This window comes from Pseudophryne corroboree, chromosome 1 (genome assembly GCF_028390025.1).
Source record: "Pseudophryne corroboree isolate aPseCor3 chromosome 1, aPseCor3.hap2, whole genome shotgun sequence".
Classification (NCBI taxonomy): domain Eukaryota; kingdom Metazoa; phylum Chordata; class Amphibia; order Anura; family Myobatrachidae; genus Pseudophryne; species Pseudophryne corroboree.
In genome coordinates this window covers 1011235994-1011250097 of record NC_086444.1, presented here as the reverse complement: position 1 = coordinate 1011250097, position 14104 = coordinate 1011235994, and the positions used below count along the sequence as shown (strand labels likewise).

Sequence of the window (14104 nt, the reverse complement as noted above, 5' to 3'; positions counted from 1 at the left end):
TGAAGACAAGATGCCTTCTGCCGCCGATTTCTGGACCTCTTCACTCTTCTGGCTCTGTAAGGGGGCCGGCGGCGCGGCTCCGGGACCCATCCATGGCTGGGCCTGTGATCGTCCCTCTGGAGCGAATGTCCAGTAGCCAAGAAGCCCAATCCACTCTGCACGCAGGTGAGTTCGCTTCTTCTCCCCTTAGTCCCTCGATGCAGTGAGCCTGTTGCCAGCAGGACTCACTGAAAATAAAAAAAACCTAAGTCTATACTTTTATTCTAAGCAGCTCAGGAGAGCTACCTAGATTGCACCCTTCTCGGCCGGGCACAAAAACCTAACTGAGGCTTGGAGGAGGGTCATAGGGGGAGGAGCCAGTGCACACCACCTAGTCCTAAAGCTTTTATTTTTGTGCCCTGTCTCCTGCGGAGCCGCTAATCCCCATGGTCCTGACGGAGTCCCCAGCATCCACTTAGGACGTCAGAGAAATGTTTTCACCAAAAATTCAGTGTTTAGATGCATAACTGCGACTAGCAATTATAACAAGATAGGCACATGATGGCACATGCTACCAGGTTTATGCCAGGCATACGTCATGTACTTGCTTGCAAAAAACAGATTCACTATTAGGCATCAATAAAACCATCTGTAATATATCAGCTGCAACTCTCCAACTCATATATGAGCATATAAGCAACAAAGGAAATGGGAGCATTCACAATCTGGGCTGGCCACTGTCACCATCATGGTACACTGTCTGCACCTGTGGATGATGAAGTGGGCATATGTGCCAGAGCCAGCAAATCTACCTACAATTAGAACAAATGTGGCGAATGCTCTGGCTGGGACCACTATGGTTACCTGCAGGCAGGATCTAAAGCTCACCACAGAACAAAGGACTGAACGGCCTTAATGCATTAGTGGAAACCCAAGTATGACATGCTTTATTTTTATTTGAAAATATCTGTGTATTACTATACTCTTAATAACTATAAAATGAATGTTAACCTTCCTTTGCTCCTTGTATTTGTCCAATGGGAATACTCACAGATGAAGGTATGATGATATGCTTTTTACAGGTGTTTCTATAAAGGTGTTACTACATCTGCCTGCAGAGATTACCATGCAGTAACCCCCAATTCTTTCCGTCTGTTTTATAATCCCAGAGCCTTCCTGAGAGCTTTAATCATGTGTGATAAATCCCCTCACAATGCAATGATTGGGGGTATGGCATGGTGGGAAGGAGTAGATAAAACTTTATGGTGAGCGTGCCCAGCTCCCAGAATACTGACGATATGAAAGACAATAGGCAAAGAGGTGGCAGTCACAACTCCCTATGTCTGCTCTATGCATGAAACGCTGTCTGGCACAATTAAGGTAGGGAAATGATGGAGTTTCAGCACATAACTAAATACATGCATCTTTAGCTGCATGGTTATTGTTATCTACAGACCTTTTTCGATTGCAACAAGCGGTCGGTTTCCAAAAGAAGAACACGACTGAGGAGGTTATTCCAGTCCACCTCATCAATAATTATTTTCCCTTTCATACTGGTCTCCAATGCCTGCAGTCTGTCCTCCATCCAGTCCAGCCTTGCAATCTTCTCTTGACATTCAGCAACCTGTGCCTTTAGTAAGTCTATCTGGGAGTCCTTTGCCACCTGCAATGAAACAGCGGCTTTAAATTTACTCCCGCCAAAAATTGAGCATTGGCATATCAAATAAAACACCATTACAGTACAGCTTGATAGGTTTCGTCATCATGATCATAGTCAGAAACAGCTATGTTCAAATGACTTATATTTATATGTAAATCATTTATATTTTGACATCACACACTTGAATAAACAAATATATTTGTTCATTAGCAGAAATAAATGTTACAGACTTTTTAATATTGAGTTACGTATTGAGCAACAGTTTAGAAAAGCAGGACAAATAAATTAGTGGTGTTGCCCTTAGAAACCTGTCAGTCAGTCAGTTGCTATGGCTTCTCAGTTGCTCAAGAACAATGACAGAATCTTGATTGGCCGATATGAGCAACAGAACATTATTGCTTCATGTACACGGTCAGCATTTGGAGTCTTACCTCCAGTTTTGGTCCCTGTGGCCTTCCTGTTAGCTGGCTGGTGTGACTGCGGCGGGTAGGAGCTGCAGCAACAAGGTCCTCCGGTGCGGCTGCCGGGCATCTGGAGGCTGGGGTCCAGGTCCTGGGGAGCGGAGCATGGCAGCTGAAGGTGTCTGTTTCCAAGTGTCTTGTTGCTGGAGAGCGGCGTCTGGGAGGCTGAGGCCAGAGGTAGTTACTGTGTGCTGGTTCCACATGTGTCTTCTGTGCAGGGAGCCGCCATGTTGGAGACCAAGCCAAGCCAAATATGTATCCCAGTTTGCGTCCAGCCAATCCGGTGCTGTTTTCCCTTATAAAAAGGGGTTGATGCTTAGCTATGGTGCCAGTGCTTCAAGTTACTTGATGCTGTAAGATGCTCAAGCTCTTTGCTCCCAGGTTAACCCCTGGTATCCTGGTTCTGTGGAGGCCGCTTGGTGGTCAGTTCTGTTATTGATGTCCTTTGCTTCCAGTCCACCTGCCCTTGTGGTTTAACTGCTGCGTCCTCTTTCTGGCAGGGGGTCTCTGTTTGCTGTAAGTGCTCACAGTGATCCTCTCTTCAACATCATTCTTCAAGTCATCTTGTCATTCAGTGTTCTTCAGCATCATTTACAAATCACAGGTCACTTCTCCATTCAGTATTCTTCAGCACTATCTACAAGTCACGAACATTTTGTTCTTCAGAACTCATTAGGACTTATCTCCTAGTTGTGGTGTATTATTGAAGTCTCATTAAAACTGAATTAATCTTTCTTAAGTGTATCGTTCTCAGTCATTGCCCTCATTGCTTACCCCTCTTCATCTTCGGACCAACTCTTCAATCCATGACTAAGAACTATATTCATCCACCTCGTTTCCTTCCATTGCCGAAAGCTGCTCCCTCAATCAATTGTCAGATCCTCAACTCAAGCCGAGCGTGACATACAAGTTTCCCATACTCTGCCATTACAGGCCAGTTTTAAGGATAAGCACAGGTGACTTAATTAATACATCAGTCAATTTAATGTAACCATCTGAACTCAAGCATGGATAGCCTTAAAATCTGGACTGTAATAGTGGAGTTTGGGAAACTTGGGAGTACAAGTTATCATGTGTCCCATTTATTTTGTGAATTGGAAACTTGAAAAAAAAAAAATGTGGAAAAACTACAAGTAAAACCAACACCAAGGTAAACAAATACAGCACTATTACTTCAGATTAATGAACACAATGTAACCAAACATGAGACAATAACCAGCATGGGGTATATTTACTAAACAAGCCTGAATTAGCATTGATTCCTGTTGCAGTATGATTCAAAAAGCTCCCCAGACGCATCAAACTGAAAAAGCCATTTACATAGAAACGTGTAGAGATTTGGTTACCCAAGGGTACTCAGGCGCTTTGGGTATAAGGTGTTTCACCGAGCTGCTGCCTAAGATTAGAGGGAGTCACCCCCACAAGGTAGATAAACAAGAGAAAATGGAAGGCTGCGCTAAATGAATATAATGTGACAGCAATAATAATAATAATAGGTCTATTAGTTGTACAATTTATTAAAAGATAATATCACTAAATTCTTGTGATAGATATATCATAAAATGCATGCAACATAAATAAAGCTTGGTAAAACCATACAATAAGAGTATAAGAAAGGGTTACCCAATTGGCCAGCAATGAAGGAAATTGGTGATTGGAAGAGTCCGTTCCAAATTGATCCCCCAGATCGATCTGAGTCCGGTATATGTAGATATTTAGGAGGTAAGCAGTGTCCCATATGATAGCAAGTTACCGCTAGAGGAATTGGTGCTCCTGGATTTTAGATGGTGAGCTCCTCATGCAGTGCGGAATGTAGAAGTTATCGGTCCAGTCTGCTATTTGAGTCCTCCAATTACATATGGTGATCCGGAATTTGGATGGGGTGGTTCGGTCTTCCAATTGGTAATATCTGGCTTTGGGTCCCTTGTACATCTGACGCGTTTCGCTGCGTCCAGCTAGCAGCTTTTTCAAAGGTATCAATAGCTAGAGTGTGAGGGGTTTATATACCCCTTACTAATAACTACAAGAGGACAATTGATTTCAAAAAAGTATTATTCTCATATTTATTATCTGTATATGTATATATGTATTTTTTATTTTTTGACATTTAGGTCATAATCTATATTTACCATTCATCATTGCTACCACCATCTTTCTAATTCTTATACTTTTTTTAAATCAATTGTCCTCTTGTAGTTATTAGTAATTCCCCCAAAGAAATTTCATATAAGATATTTATATCAGGTTCTTGCCTTATAAATTCAATCTGTTTATAATTATTATATACAATATATGATCCAGACATTGAGGGCAGAAACTGGATATTTGAGGCGATTTACGAAAGCCTCGCCAAGTAAGGGCGGAAGCGCCATGCTTGGCGCCGCCCTTGGTTGTCCTGTGCACAGTGAACTCGCTGGTTGGCGGAAGTCCTCGAGACTACTTCCGCACTGCTATGAGGTGCAGGAACAGTCCCGGTCATGTGACATACCAGCGGTCACATGACGACATTAGGCAGTCATGTGATTACAATACATGACGACATCCGGCGGCTTCCCCGCGATACTTTCCCCCTAATAGCGGCCAATTGGGTAACCCTTTATTATACTCTTATTGTATGGTTTTACCAAGCTTTATTTATGTTGCATGCATTTTATGATCTATCTATCACAAGAATTTAGTGATACAGGTTGAGTATCCCATATCCAAATATTCCGAAATACGGAATATTCCGAAATACAGACTTTTTTGAGTGAGATAGTGAAACCTTTGTTTTTTGATGGCTCAATGTACACAAACTTTGTTTAATACACAAAGTTATTAATAATATTGTATTAAATGACCTTCAGGCTGTGTATATAAGGTGTATATGAAACATAAATGAATTGTGTGAATGTAGACACGCTTTGTTTAATGCACAAAGTTATAAAAAAATATTGGCTAAAATTACTTTCAGGCTGTGTGTACAAGGTGTATATGTAACATAAATACATTCTGTGCTTAGATTTAGGTCCCATCACCATGATATCTCATTATGGTATCTAATTATTCCAAAATACGGAAAAATCCGATATCCAAAATACCTCTGGTCCCAAGCATTTTGGATAAAGGATACTCAACCTGTATTATCTTTTAATAAATTGTACAACTAATAGACCTATTATTATTATTGCTGTCACATTAGATTCATTTAGCGCAGCCTTCCATTTTCTCTTGTTTATTTACATAGAAACATCTGACGACCCACTTTGCTATCTAGTCTGCTCCTATTTTAACCATATTGTTACCTCAAACCCTATATGAAACCTTACATAAAACTGGTTAATTCTACAGTGAGCACCTATAGATGATTACTGCACTCAGGTGAATCCAGGTTCATAGTACATTGAGTACTCTCAGTATATAAGATACATGGACATACTGTTCTCATATTTTAAAGGACAGATTTCCTTTTACTCTCTTGTAGAAACCTAAATTAGCATCATTATCCCTGCTTCCTGCTTTTTCTTACCACTTTCTCACATTGATTTTCCTCTTCAGAATCTGACCTATAAACATCATCTTCTGTCTGAGATACAAATATTTCATTTGCGGCAGGTAAAGATGGAAGATCTCTACCTATATGACGTTCCACAAGGGATTTTTTCTGTAACAAAAATGTTGTGAAAATGTGAAATAGTTATATAGACATAATAGATATACAATAAAATTACAAAAAAAGGTGGTGGGTGGGGGTGGGTGAGGAGTGTAACATTAGGGAGAATAAAAACAGAGTGTTAAAGGAGATTCATAACATGTCACTAAACAATGGTTTCAGGATGATGAACATGAAAAAAGACAGTTCATTAAATGAAAAACAAATAAAAAAAAAAATCTTGAAAAACATTTCCCCCAATATGGGTAATGTTTATTTTCACCCTGTACGGTATTTTTATTAGCTTAAATAAAAATGATAAATGCCAATCAAAAATTAAATCCTACCTATTCATGAAAGAAAGAAATCTAAAAGCAATTAAGGAGTGAAGAGATGTTACCCAGTAGATACAGTATAAGAGAGGCGTTATACAGTAGGATGGTATAAAAGGATGAATTGTACAATAAACAAAACCAGGGAAAACCAAGATAAAGGGGCTGATTTACAGTATATGAGCAAATCCAGTGGCTGGGTACAACGTATAGAAACTTTTCTTCACCATCAAAATAGAATGTGAAAATGGAGCAGACATTTTTTTCCTACTAAAGTACTTTATTTTTAAATGATTTTTCATATAGCTGATTGGGGATTCTTGAATAATAATTATTTTATAATTTATTTTTCTTTTTTTATGTGAAGGTCCACCAAACCCCCAGAAATTCCATGTGCACATATAAGTCATTAACGTAAAATGCATTGTACAGCTTTAACCTTACTTTGTACTATAGCAAACTATGGGCTTCTCCCTCCATCATAGATGGCTGAGGCCCCTCCCACATCCTATGAACTTCAGAAGATTAATAGGCAATAATAAGAATTTACTTACCGATAATTCTATTTCTCATAGTCCGTAGTGGATGCTGGGGACTCCGTAAGGACCATGGGGAATAGCGGCTCCGCAGGAGACTGGGCACATCTAAAGAAAGCTTTAGGACTAACTGGTGTGCACTGGCTCCTCCCCCTATGACCCTCCTCCAAGCCTCAGTTAGGATACTGTGCCCGGACGAGCGTACACAATAAGGAAGGATTTTGAATCCCTGGTAAGACTCATACCAGCCACACCAATCACACCGTATAACTTGTGATCTGAACCCAGTTAACAGTATGATAACAGAGGAGCCTCTGAAAAGATGGCTCCCAACAATAATAACCCGATTTTTGTAACAATAACTATGTACAAGTATTGCAGACAATCCGCACTTGGGATGGGCGCCCAGCATCCACTACGGACTATGAGAAATAGAATTATCGGTAAGTAAATTCTTATTTTCTCTAACGTCCTAAGTGGATGCTGTGGACTCCGTAAGGACCATGGGGATTATACCAAAGCTCCCAAACGGGCGGGAGAGTGCGGATGACTCTGCAGCACCGAATGAGAGAACTCCAGGTCCTCCTCAGCCAGGGTATCAAATTTGTAGAATTTAGCAAACGTGTTTGCCCCTGACCCAGTAGCTGCTCGGTAAAGTTGTAAAGCCGAGACCCCTCGGGCAGCCGCCCAAGATGAGCCCACTTTCCTTGTGGAACGGGCTTTTACAGATTTTAGCTGTGGCAGGCCTGCCACAGAATGTGCAAGCTGAATTGTACTACAAATCCAACGAGCAATAGTCTGCTTAGAAGCAGGAGCACCCAGCTTGTTGGGTGCATACAGGATAAACAGCGAGTCAGATTTCCTGACTCCAGCCGTCCTGGAAATATTTTCAGGGCCCTGACAACATCCAGCAACTTGGATTCCTCCAAGTCCCTAGTAGCCGCAGGCACCACAATAGGTTGGTTCAGGTGAAAACGCTGGAACCACCTTAGGGAGAAACTGAGGACGAGTCCTCAATTCCGCCCTGTCCGAATGGAAAATCAGATAAGGGCTTTTACAGGATAAAGCCGCCAATTCTGACACGCGCCTGGCCCAGGCCAGGGCCAACAGCATGACCACTTTCCATGTGAGATATTTTAACTCCACAGATTTAAGTGGTTCAAACCAATGTGACTTTTGGAACCCAAACTACATTGAGATCCCAAATTGCCACTGGAGGCACAAAAGGAGGCTGTATATGCAGTACCCCTTTTACAAACGTCTAAACTTCAGGGACTGAAGCCAGCTCTTTTTTGGAAGAAAATTGACAGGGCCGAAATCTGAACCTTAATGGACCCCAATTTCAGGCCCATAGACACTCCTGTTTGCAGGAAATGTAGGAATCGACCCAGTTGAATTTCCTCCGTCGGGCCTTACTGGCCTCGCACTACGCAACATATTTTCGCCAATTGCGGTGATAATGTTTTTGCGGTTACATCCTTCCTGGCTTTAGATCAGGATATGGATGACTTCATCCGGAATGCCTTTTTTCCTTCAGGATCCGGTGTTCAACCGGCATGCCGTCAAACGCAGCCGCGGTAAGTCTTGGAACAGACAGGGTCCTTGCTGGAGCAGGTCCCTTCTTAGAGGTAGAGGCCACGGATCCTCCGTAAGCATCTCTTGAAGTTCCGGTTACCAAGTCCTTCTTGGCCAATCCGGAGCCACGAATATAGTGCTTTCTCCTCTCCATCTTATCAATCTCAGTACCTTGGGTATGAGAGGCAGAGGAGGGAACACATACACTGACTGGTACACCCACGGTGTTACCAGAGCGTCTACAACTATTGCCTGAGGGTCTCTTGACCTGGCGCAATACCTGTCGAGTTTTTTAATCATGTGGACGACTTCTGGGTGAAGTCCCCACTCTCCCGGGTGGAGGTCGTGCTGAGGAAGTCTGCTTCCCAGTTGTCCACTCCCGGAATGAATACTGTTGACAGTGCTATCACATGATTTTCCGCCCAGCGAAGAATCCCTGCAGCTTCTGCCATTGCCCTCCTGCTTCTTGTGCCACCCTGTCTGTTTACGTGGGTGACTGCCATGATGTTGTCCGACTGGATCAACACCGGCTGACCTTGAAGCAGAGGTCTTGCTAAGCTTAGAGCATTGTAAATGGCCCTTAGCTTCAGGATATTTATGTGAAGTGATGTATCCAGGCTTGACCCTAAGCCCTGGATATTCCTTCCCTGTGTGACTGCTCCCCAGCCTCGCAGGCCGGCATCCGTGGTCACCAGGACCCAGTCCTGAATGCCGAATCTGCGGCCCTCTAGAAGATGAGCACTCTGCAACCACCACAGGATGGATACCCTTGTCCTTGGTGACAGGGTTATCCGCTGATGCATCTGAAAATGCGACCCGGACCATTTGTCCAGTAGGTTCCACTGGAAAGTTCTTGCGTGGAATCTAACGAATGGGATTGCTTCGTAGGAAGCCACCATTTTTTTTTAATTTTTTTTTTCAGAACCCTTGTGCATTGATGCACTGAGAGTTGGTTCGGTTTTAGGAGGTTCCTGACTAGCTCGGATAACTCCCTGGCTTTCTCTTCCGGGAGAAACACCTTTTTTCTGGACTGTGTCCAGGAACATCCCTAGGAAACAGAAGACAAGTCGTCGGAACCAGCTGCGATTTTGGAATATTGAGAATCCAATCGTGCTGCCGCAACACTACCTGAGATAGTGCTACACCGATTTCCAACTGTTCCCTGGATCTCACCCTTATCAGGGAATCGTCCAAGTAAGGGATAACTAAAATTCCCTTCCTTCGAAGGGATATCATTTCGGCCATTACCTTGGTAAAGACCCGGGGTGCCGTGGACCATCCCTACGGCAGCGTCTGAACTGATAGTGACAGTTCTGTACCATAACCTGAGGTACCCTTGGTGAGAAGGGTAAATTTTGACATGAAGGTAAGCATCCTTGATGTCCCGAGACATCATGTAGTCCCCTTCTTCCAGGTTCGCAATCACTGCTCTGAGTGACTCAATCTTGAATTTGAACCTCTGTATGTAAGTGTTCAAAGAATTTAGATTTTAGATTTAGAATCGGTCTCACCGAGCCGTCTGGCTTCGGTACCACAATAGTGTGGAATAATACCCCGTTCCCTGTTGCAGGAGGGGGACCTTGATTATCACCTGCTGGGAATACAGCTTGTGAATGGCTTCCAAAACTGCCTCCCTGTCAGAGGGAGACGTCGGTAAAGCCGACTTTTGGAAAGGGCGAGGGGGAGACGTCTCGAATTCCAATATGTACCCTTGAGATATTACCTGAAGGATCCAGGGGTCTACTTGCGAGTGAGCTCACTGCGCACTGAAATTCATTGAGAACGGGCCCGCACCGTGCCTGAGCTTGTAAGGCCCTAGCGTCATACTGAGGGCTTGGCAGAGGCGGGAAAGGGTTTCTGTTCCTGGGAACTGGCTAATCTCTTCAGCCTTTTTCCTCTCCCTCTGTCACGAGCAGAAAAGAGGAACCTTTTGTCCGCTTGCCAACAAAGGACTGCGCCTGATAATACGGCGTCTTATTTTGAGAGGCGACCTGGGGTACAACCGTGGATTTCCCAGTTGTTGCCGTGGCCACCAGGTCTAAAAGACCGACCCCAAATGTCCCTTTTCAAAGGCAATACTTCCAAATGCCGTTTGGAATCCGCATCACCTGACCATTTTACTGGTAGAATTGGACAACGCACTTATACTTGATGCCAGTCGGCAAATATTCCGCTGTGCATCATGCATATATAGAAATGCATCTTTTAAATGCTCTATAGGCAATAATATACTATCCTTATCTAGGATATCAATATTTCCAGTCAGGGAATCCGACCATGCCAATCCAGCACTGCACCTCCAGGCTGAGGCGATTGCTGGCAGTATAACACCAGTATGTGTGTGAATACATTTTTGGATACCCTCCTGCTTTCTATCAGCAGGATCCTTAAGGGCGGCCATCTCATGAGAGGGTAGAGCCCTTGTTCTTACAAGCGTGTGAGCGCCTTATCCCCCCTAGGGGGTGTTTCCCAACGCACCCTAACCTCTGGCGGGAAAGGGTATAGACCAATACTTTTTAAGAAATTATCAATTGTTATCGGGGGGAAACCCACGCATCATCACACACCTCATTTTATTTCTCAGATTCAGGAAAACTACAGGTAGTTTTTCCCTCACCGAACATAATACCCCTTTTTGGTGGTACTCGTATTATCAGAAATGTATAAAACATTTTCCATTGTCTCAATCATGTAACGTGTGGCCCTACTGGAAATCACGGTTGTCTCTTCACCGTCGACACAGGAGTCAGTATCCGTGTCGGCGTCTGTATCTGCCATCTGAGGTAACGGGCGCTTTAGAGCCCCTGACGGCCTATGAGACGTCTGGACAGGCACAAGCTGAGTAGCCGGCTGTCTCATGTCAACCACTGTTTTTTTATACAGAGCTGACACTGTCACGTAATTTTCAACAGTACATCCACTCAGGTGTCGACCCCCTAGGTGGTGACATCACTGTTACAGACACTCTGCTCCGTCTCCACATCATTTTTCTCCTCATACATGTCGACACAAACGTACCGACACACAGCACACACACAGGGAATGCTCTGATAGAGGACAGGACCCCACTAGCCCTTTGGGGAGACAGAGGGAGAGTATGCCAGCACACACCAGAGCGCTATATATATATATATATATACAGGGATAACCTTATATAAGTGTTTTTCTCCTTATAGCTGCTGTATGTTTTAATACTGCGCCTAATTAGTGCCCCCCCCTCTCTTTTTTTTTAACCCTTTCTGTAGTGTAGTGACTGCAGGGAAGAGCCAGGGAGCTTCCCTCCAACTGAGCTGTGAGGGAAAATGGCGCCAGTGTGCTGAGGAGATAGGCTCCGCCCCCTTTTCGGCGGCCTTATCTCCCGTTTTTCTGTATATTCTGGCAGGGGTTAAATGCATCCATATAGCCCAGGAGCTATATGTGATGTATTTTTTGCCATGTAAGGTATTTTTATCATGTTTTATTGCGTCTCAGGGCGCCCCCCCAGCGCCCTGCACCCTCAGTGACCGGAGTATGAAGTGTGCTGAGAGCAATGGCGCACAGCTGCAGTGCTGTGCGCTACCTTATTGAAGACAGGAACGTCTTCTGCCGCCGATTTTTCCGGACCTCTTCGCTCTTCTGGCTCTGTAAGGGGGCCGGCGGCGCGGCTCCGGGACCCATCCAGGCTGGGCCTGTGATCGTCCCTCTGGAGCTAATGTCCAGTAGCCAAGAAGCCCAATCCACTCTGCACTCAGGTGAGTTCGCTTCTTCTCCCCTTAGTCCCTCGATGCAGTGAGCCTGTTGCCAGCAGGTCTCACTGAAAATAACAAACCTAAACTAAAACTTTCACTAAGAAGCTCAGGAGAGCCCCTAGTGTGCACCCTTCTCGTCGGGCACAGAAATCTAACTGAGGCTTGGAGGAGGGTCATAGTGTTGACATATAGGTAATTGTCCGCACTCAATATAATATTAGGGCAATGGATGTTGTCTGAATCAAAATATAATTCATTATAAATAGGCGATGTAACCATAATGAACAGTATACTGGATATATATAGTAAGGAATAGATATGAAATAAGTTTGAATGTATGAGGTAATGTGTATGCTTTTGTGTGTATAGGCATAGTAGGGAATAATGTAATGCAATGTCTGCATACAGATATATGTCTGTAGCAAATGAATAATTTGATTCTGATAGATAAAATCAGCAAGCCACTTGGTTTAGGTCACTTCAAAGGCACACAGGTAATGGCATGCGCAAGGAAGTGCCTAAGACTACAATCAGAAATCTGCATATCCTGAGCAATGTATGTTATTCGGCCTTCTGCTTTGAGACAATGACTCCTAGGATCAATTGAATTAACGAAGTCTCAAATGTTGATGAACACTAGCAGTATTTACACTCCAAAATAACAAAAGGAAAACCTTGATAGACAAACAAATATCAGACGCTATGACTCCAGAATTCACCCCCTGCTCGTCACTGTTGAACAAATTATCTGATATGTTTTACAACACCTTTGAATATGTAAAATAAGAATTTACTTACCGATAATTCTATTTCTCGGAGTCCGTAGTGGATGCTGGGGTTCCTGAAAGGACCATGGGGAATAGCGGCTCCGCAGGAGACAGGGCACAAAAGTAAAGCTTTTACAGGTCAGGTGGTGTGTACTGGCTCCTCCCCCTATGACCCTCCTCCAGACTCCAGTTAGGTACTGTGCCCGGACGAGCGTACACAATAAGGGAGGATTTTGAATCCCGGGTAAGACTCATACCAGCCACACCAATCACACCGTACAACTTGTGATCTAAACCCAGTTAACAGTATGATAACAGAGGAGCCTCTGAAAGATGGCTTCCTAAACAATAACCCGAATTAGTTAACAATAACTATGTACAAGTATTGCAGATAATCCGCACTTGGGATGGGCGCCCAGCATCCACTACGGACTCCGAGAAATAGAATTATCGGTAAGTAAATTCTTATTTTCTCTATCGTCCTAAGTGGATGCTGGGGTTCCTGAAAGGACCATGGGGATTATACCAAAGCTCCCAAACGGGCGGGAGAGTGCGGATGACTCTGCAGCACCGAATGAGAGAACTCCAGGTCCTCCTTTGCCAGGGTATCAAATTTGTAAAAATTTACAAACGTGTTCTCCCCTGACCACGTAGCTGCTCGGCAGAGTTGTAATGCCGAGACCCCTCGGGCAGCCGCCCAAGATGAGCCCACCTTCCTTGCGGAATGGGCCTTAACAGATTTAGACTGTGGCCGGCCTGCCACAGAATGTACAAGTTGAATTTTGTTACAAAACCAACGAGCAATCGACTGCTTAGAAGCAGGTGCACCCAACTTGTTGGGTGCATACAGTATAAACAGCGAGTCAGATTTTCTGACTCCAGCCGTCCTTTAAATGTATATTTTTTAAGGCTCTGACAACGTCCAACAACTTGGAGTCCTTCAAGTCGTCTGTAGCCGCAGGCACTACAATAGGCTGGTTCAGGTGAAACGCTGATACCACCTTAGGGAGAAAATGCGGACGCGTCCGCAGCTCTGCCCTATGTCGAATGGAAAATTAAATAAGGGCTTTTATAAGACAAAGCCGCCAGTTCAGATACTCTCCCGGCCGAAGCCAGGGCCAGTAACATAGTCACTTTCCATGTGAGATATTTCAAATCCACATTCTTTAGTGGTTCAAACCAATTGGATTTGAGGAATCTAAAACTACATTTAGATCCCACGGTGCCACCTTAGGCACCACAGGAGGCTGTATATGCAGTACTCCTTTGATAAAAATCTGGACCTCAGGGACTGAGGCCAATTCTTTGTGGAAGAATATTGATAGGGCCGAAATTTGAACCTTAATAGATCCCAATTTGAGACCCATAGACAATCCTGATTGCAGGAAAATTAGGAAAACGACCCAGTTGAAATTCCTCCATCGGAGCACTCCGC

At 44.0% G+C, this 14104-nt stretch overlaps 1 protein-coding gene across 5 annotated transcripts in view; it reads right to left on the bottom strand.

Annotated features, from left to right (window-relative positions):
- CEP44 (centrosomal protein 44) overlaps positions 1-14104 on the bottom strand; it is a 214529-nt gene that overhangs the window by 23487 nt on the left and 176938 nt on the right. For all 5 annotated transcript variants that reach the window (XM_063920646.1, XM_063920645.1, XM_063920649.1 and 2 more), the window contains 2 exons: positions 5609-5743; positions 1436-1642 (listed from right to left, as the gene is read on the bottom strand). In XM_063920646.1, the coding sequence (XP_063776716.1) occupies positions 1436-1642; positions 5609-5743 (342 nt within the window). The remainder of the gene's footprint in view (positions 1-1435; positions 1643-5608; positions 5744-14104) is intronic.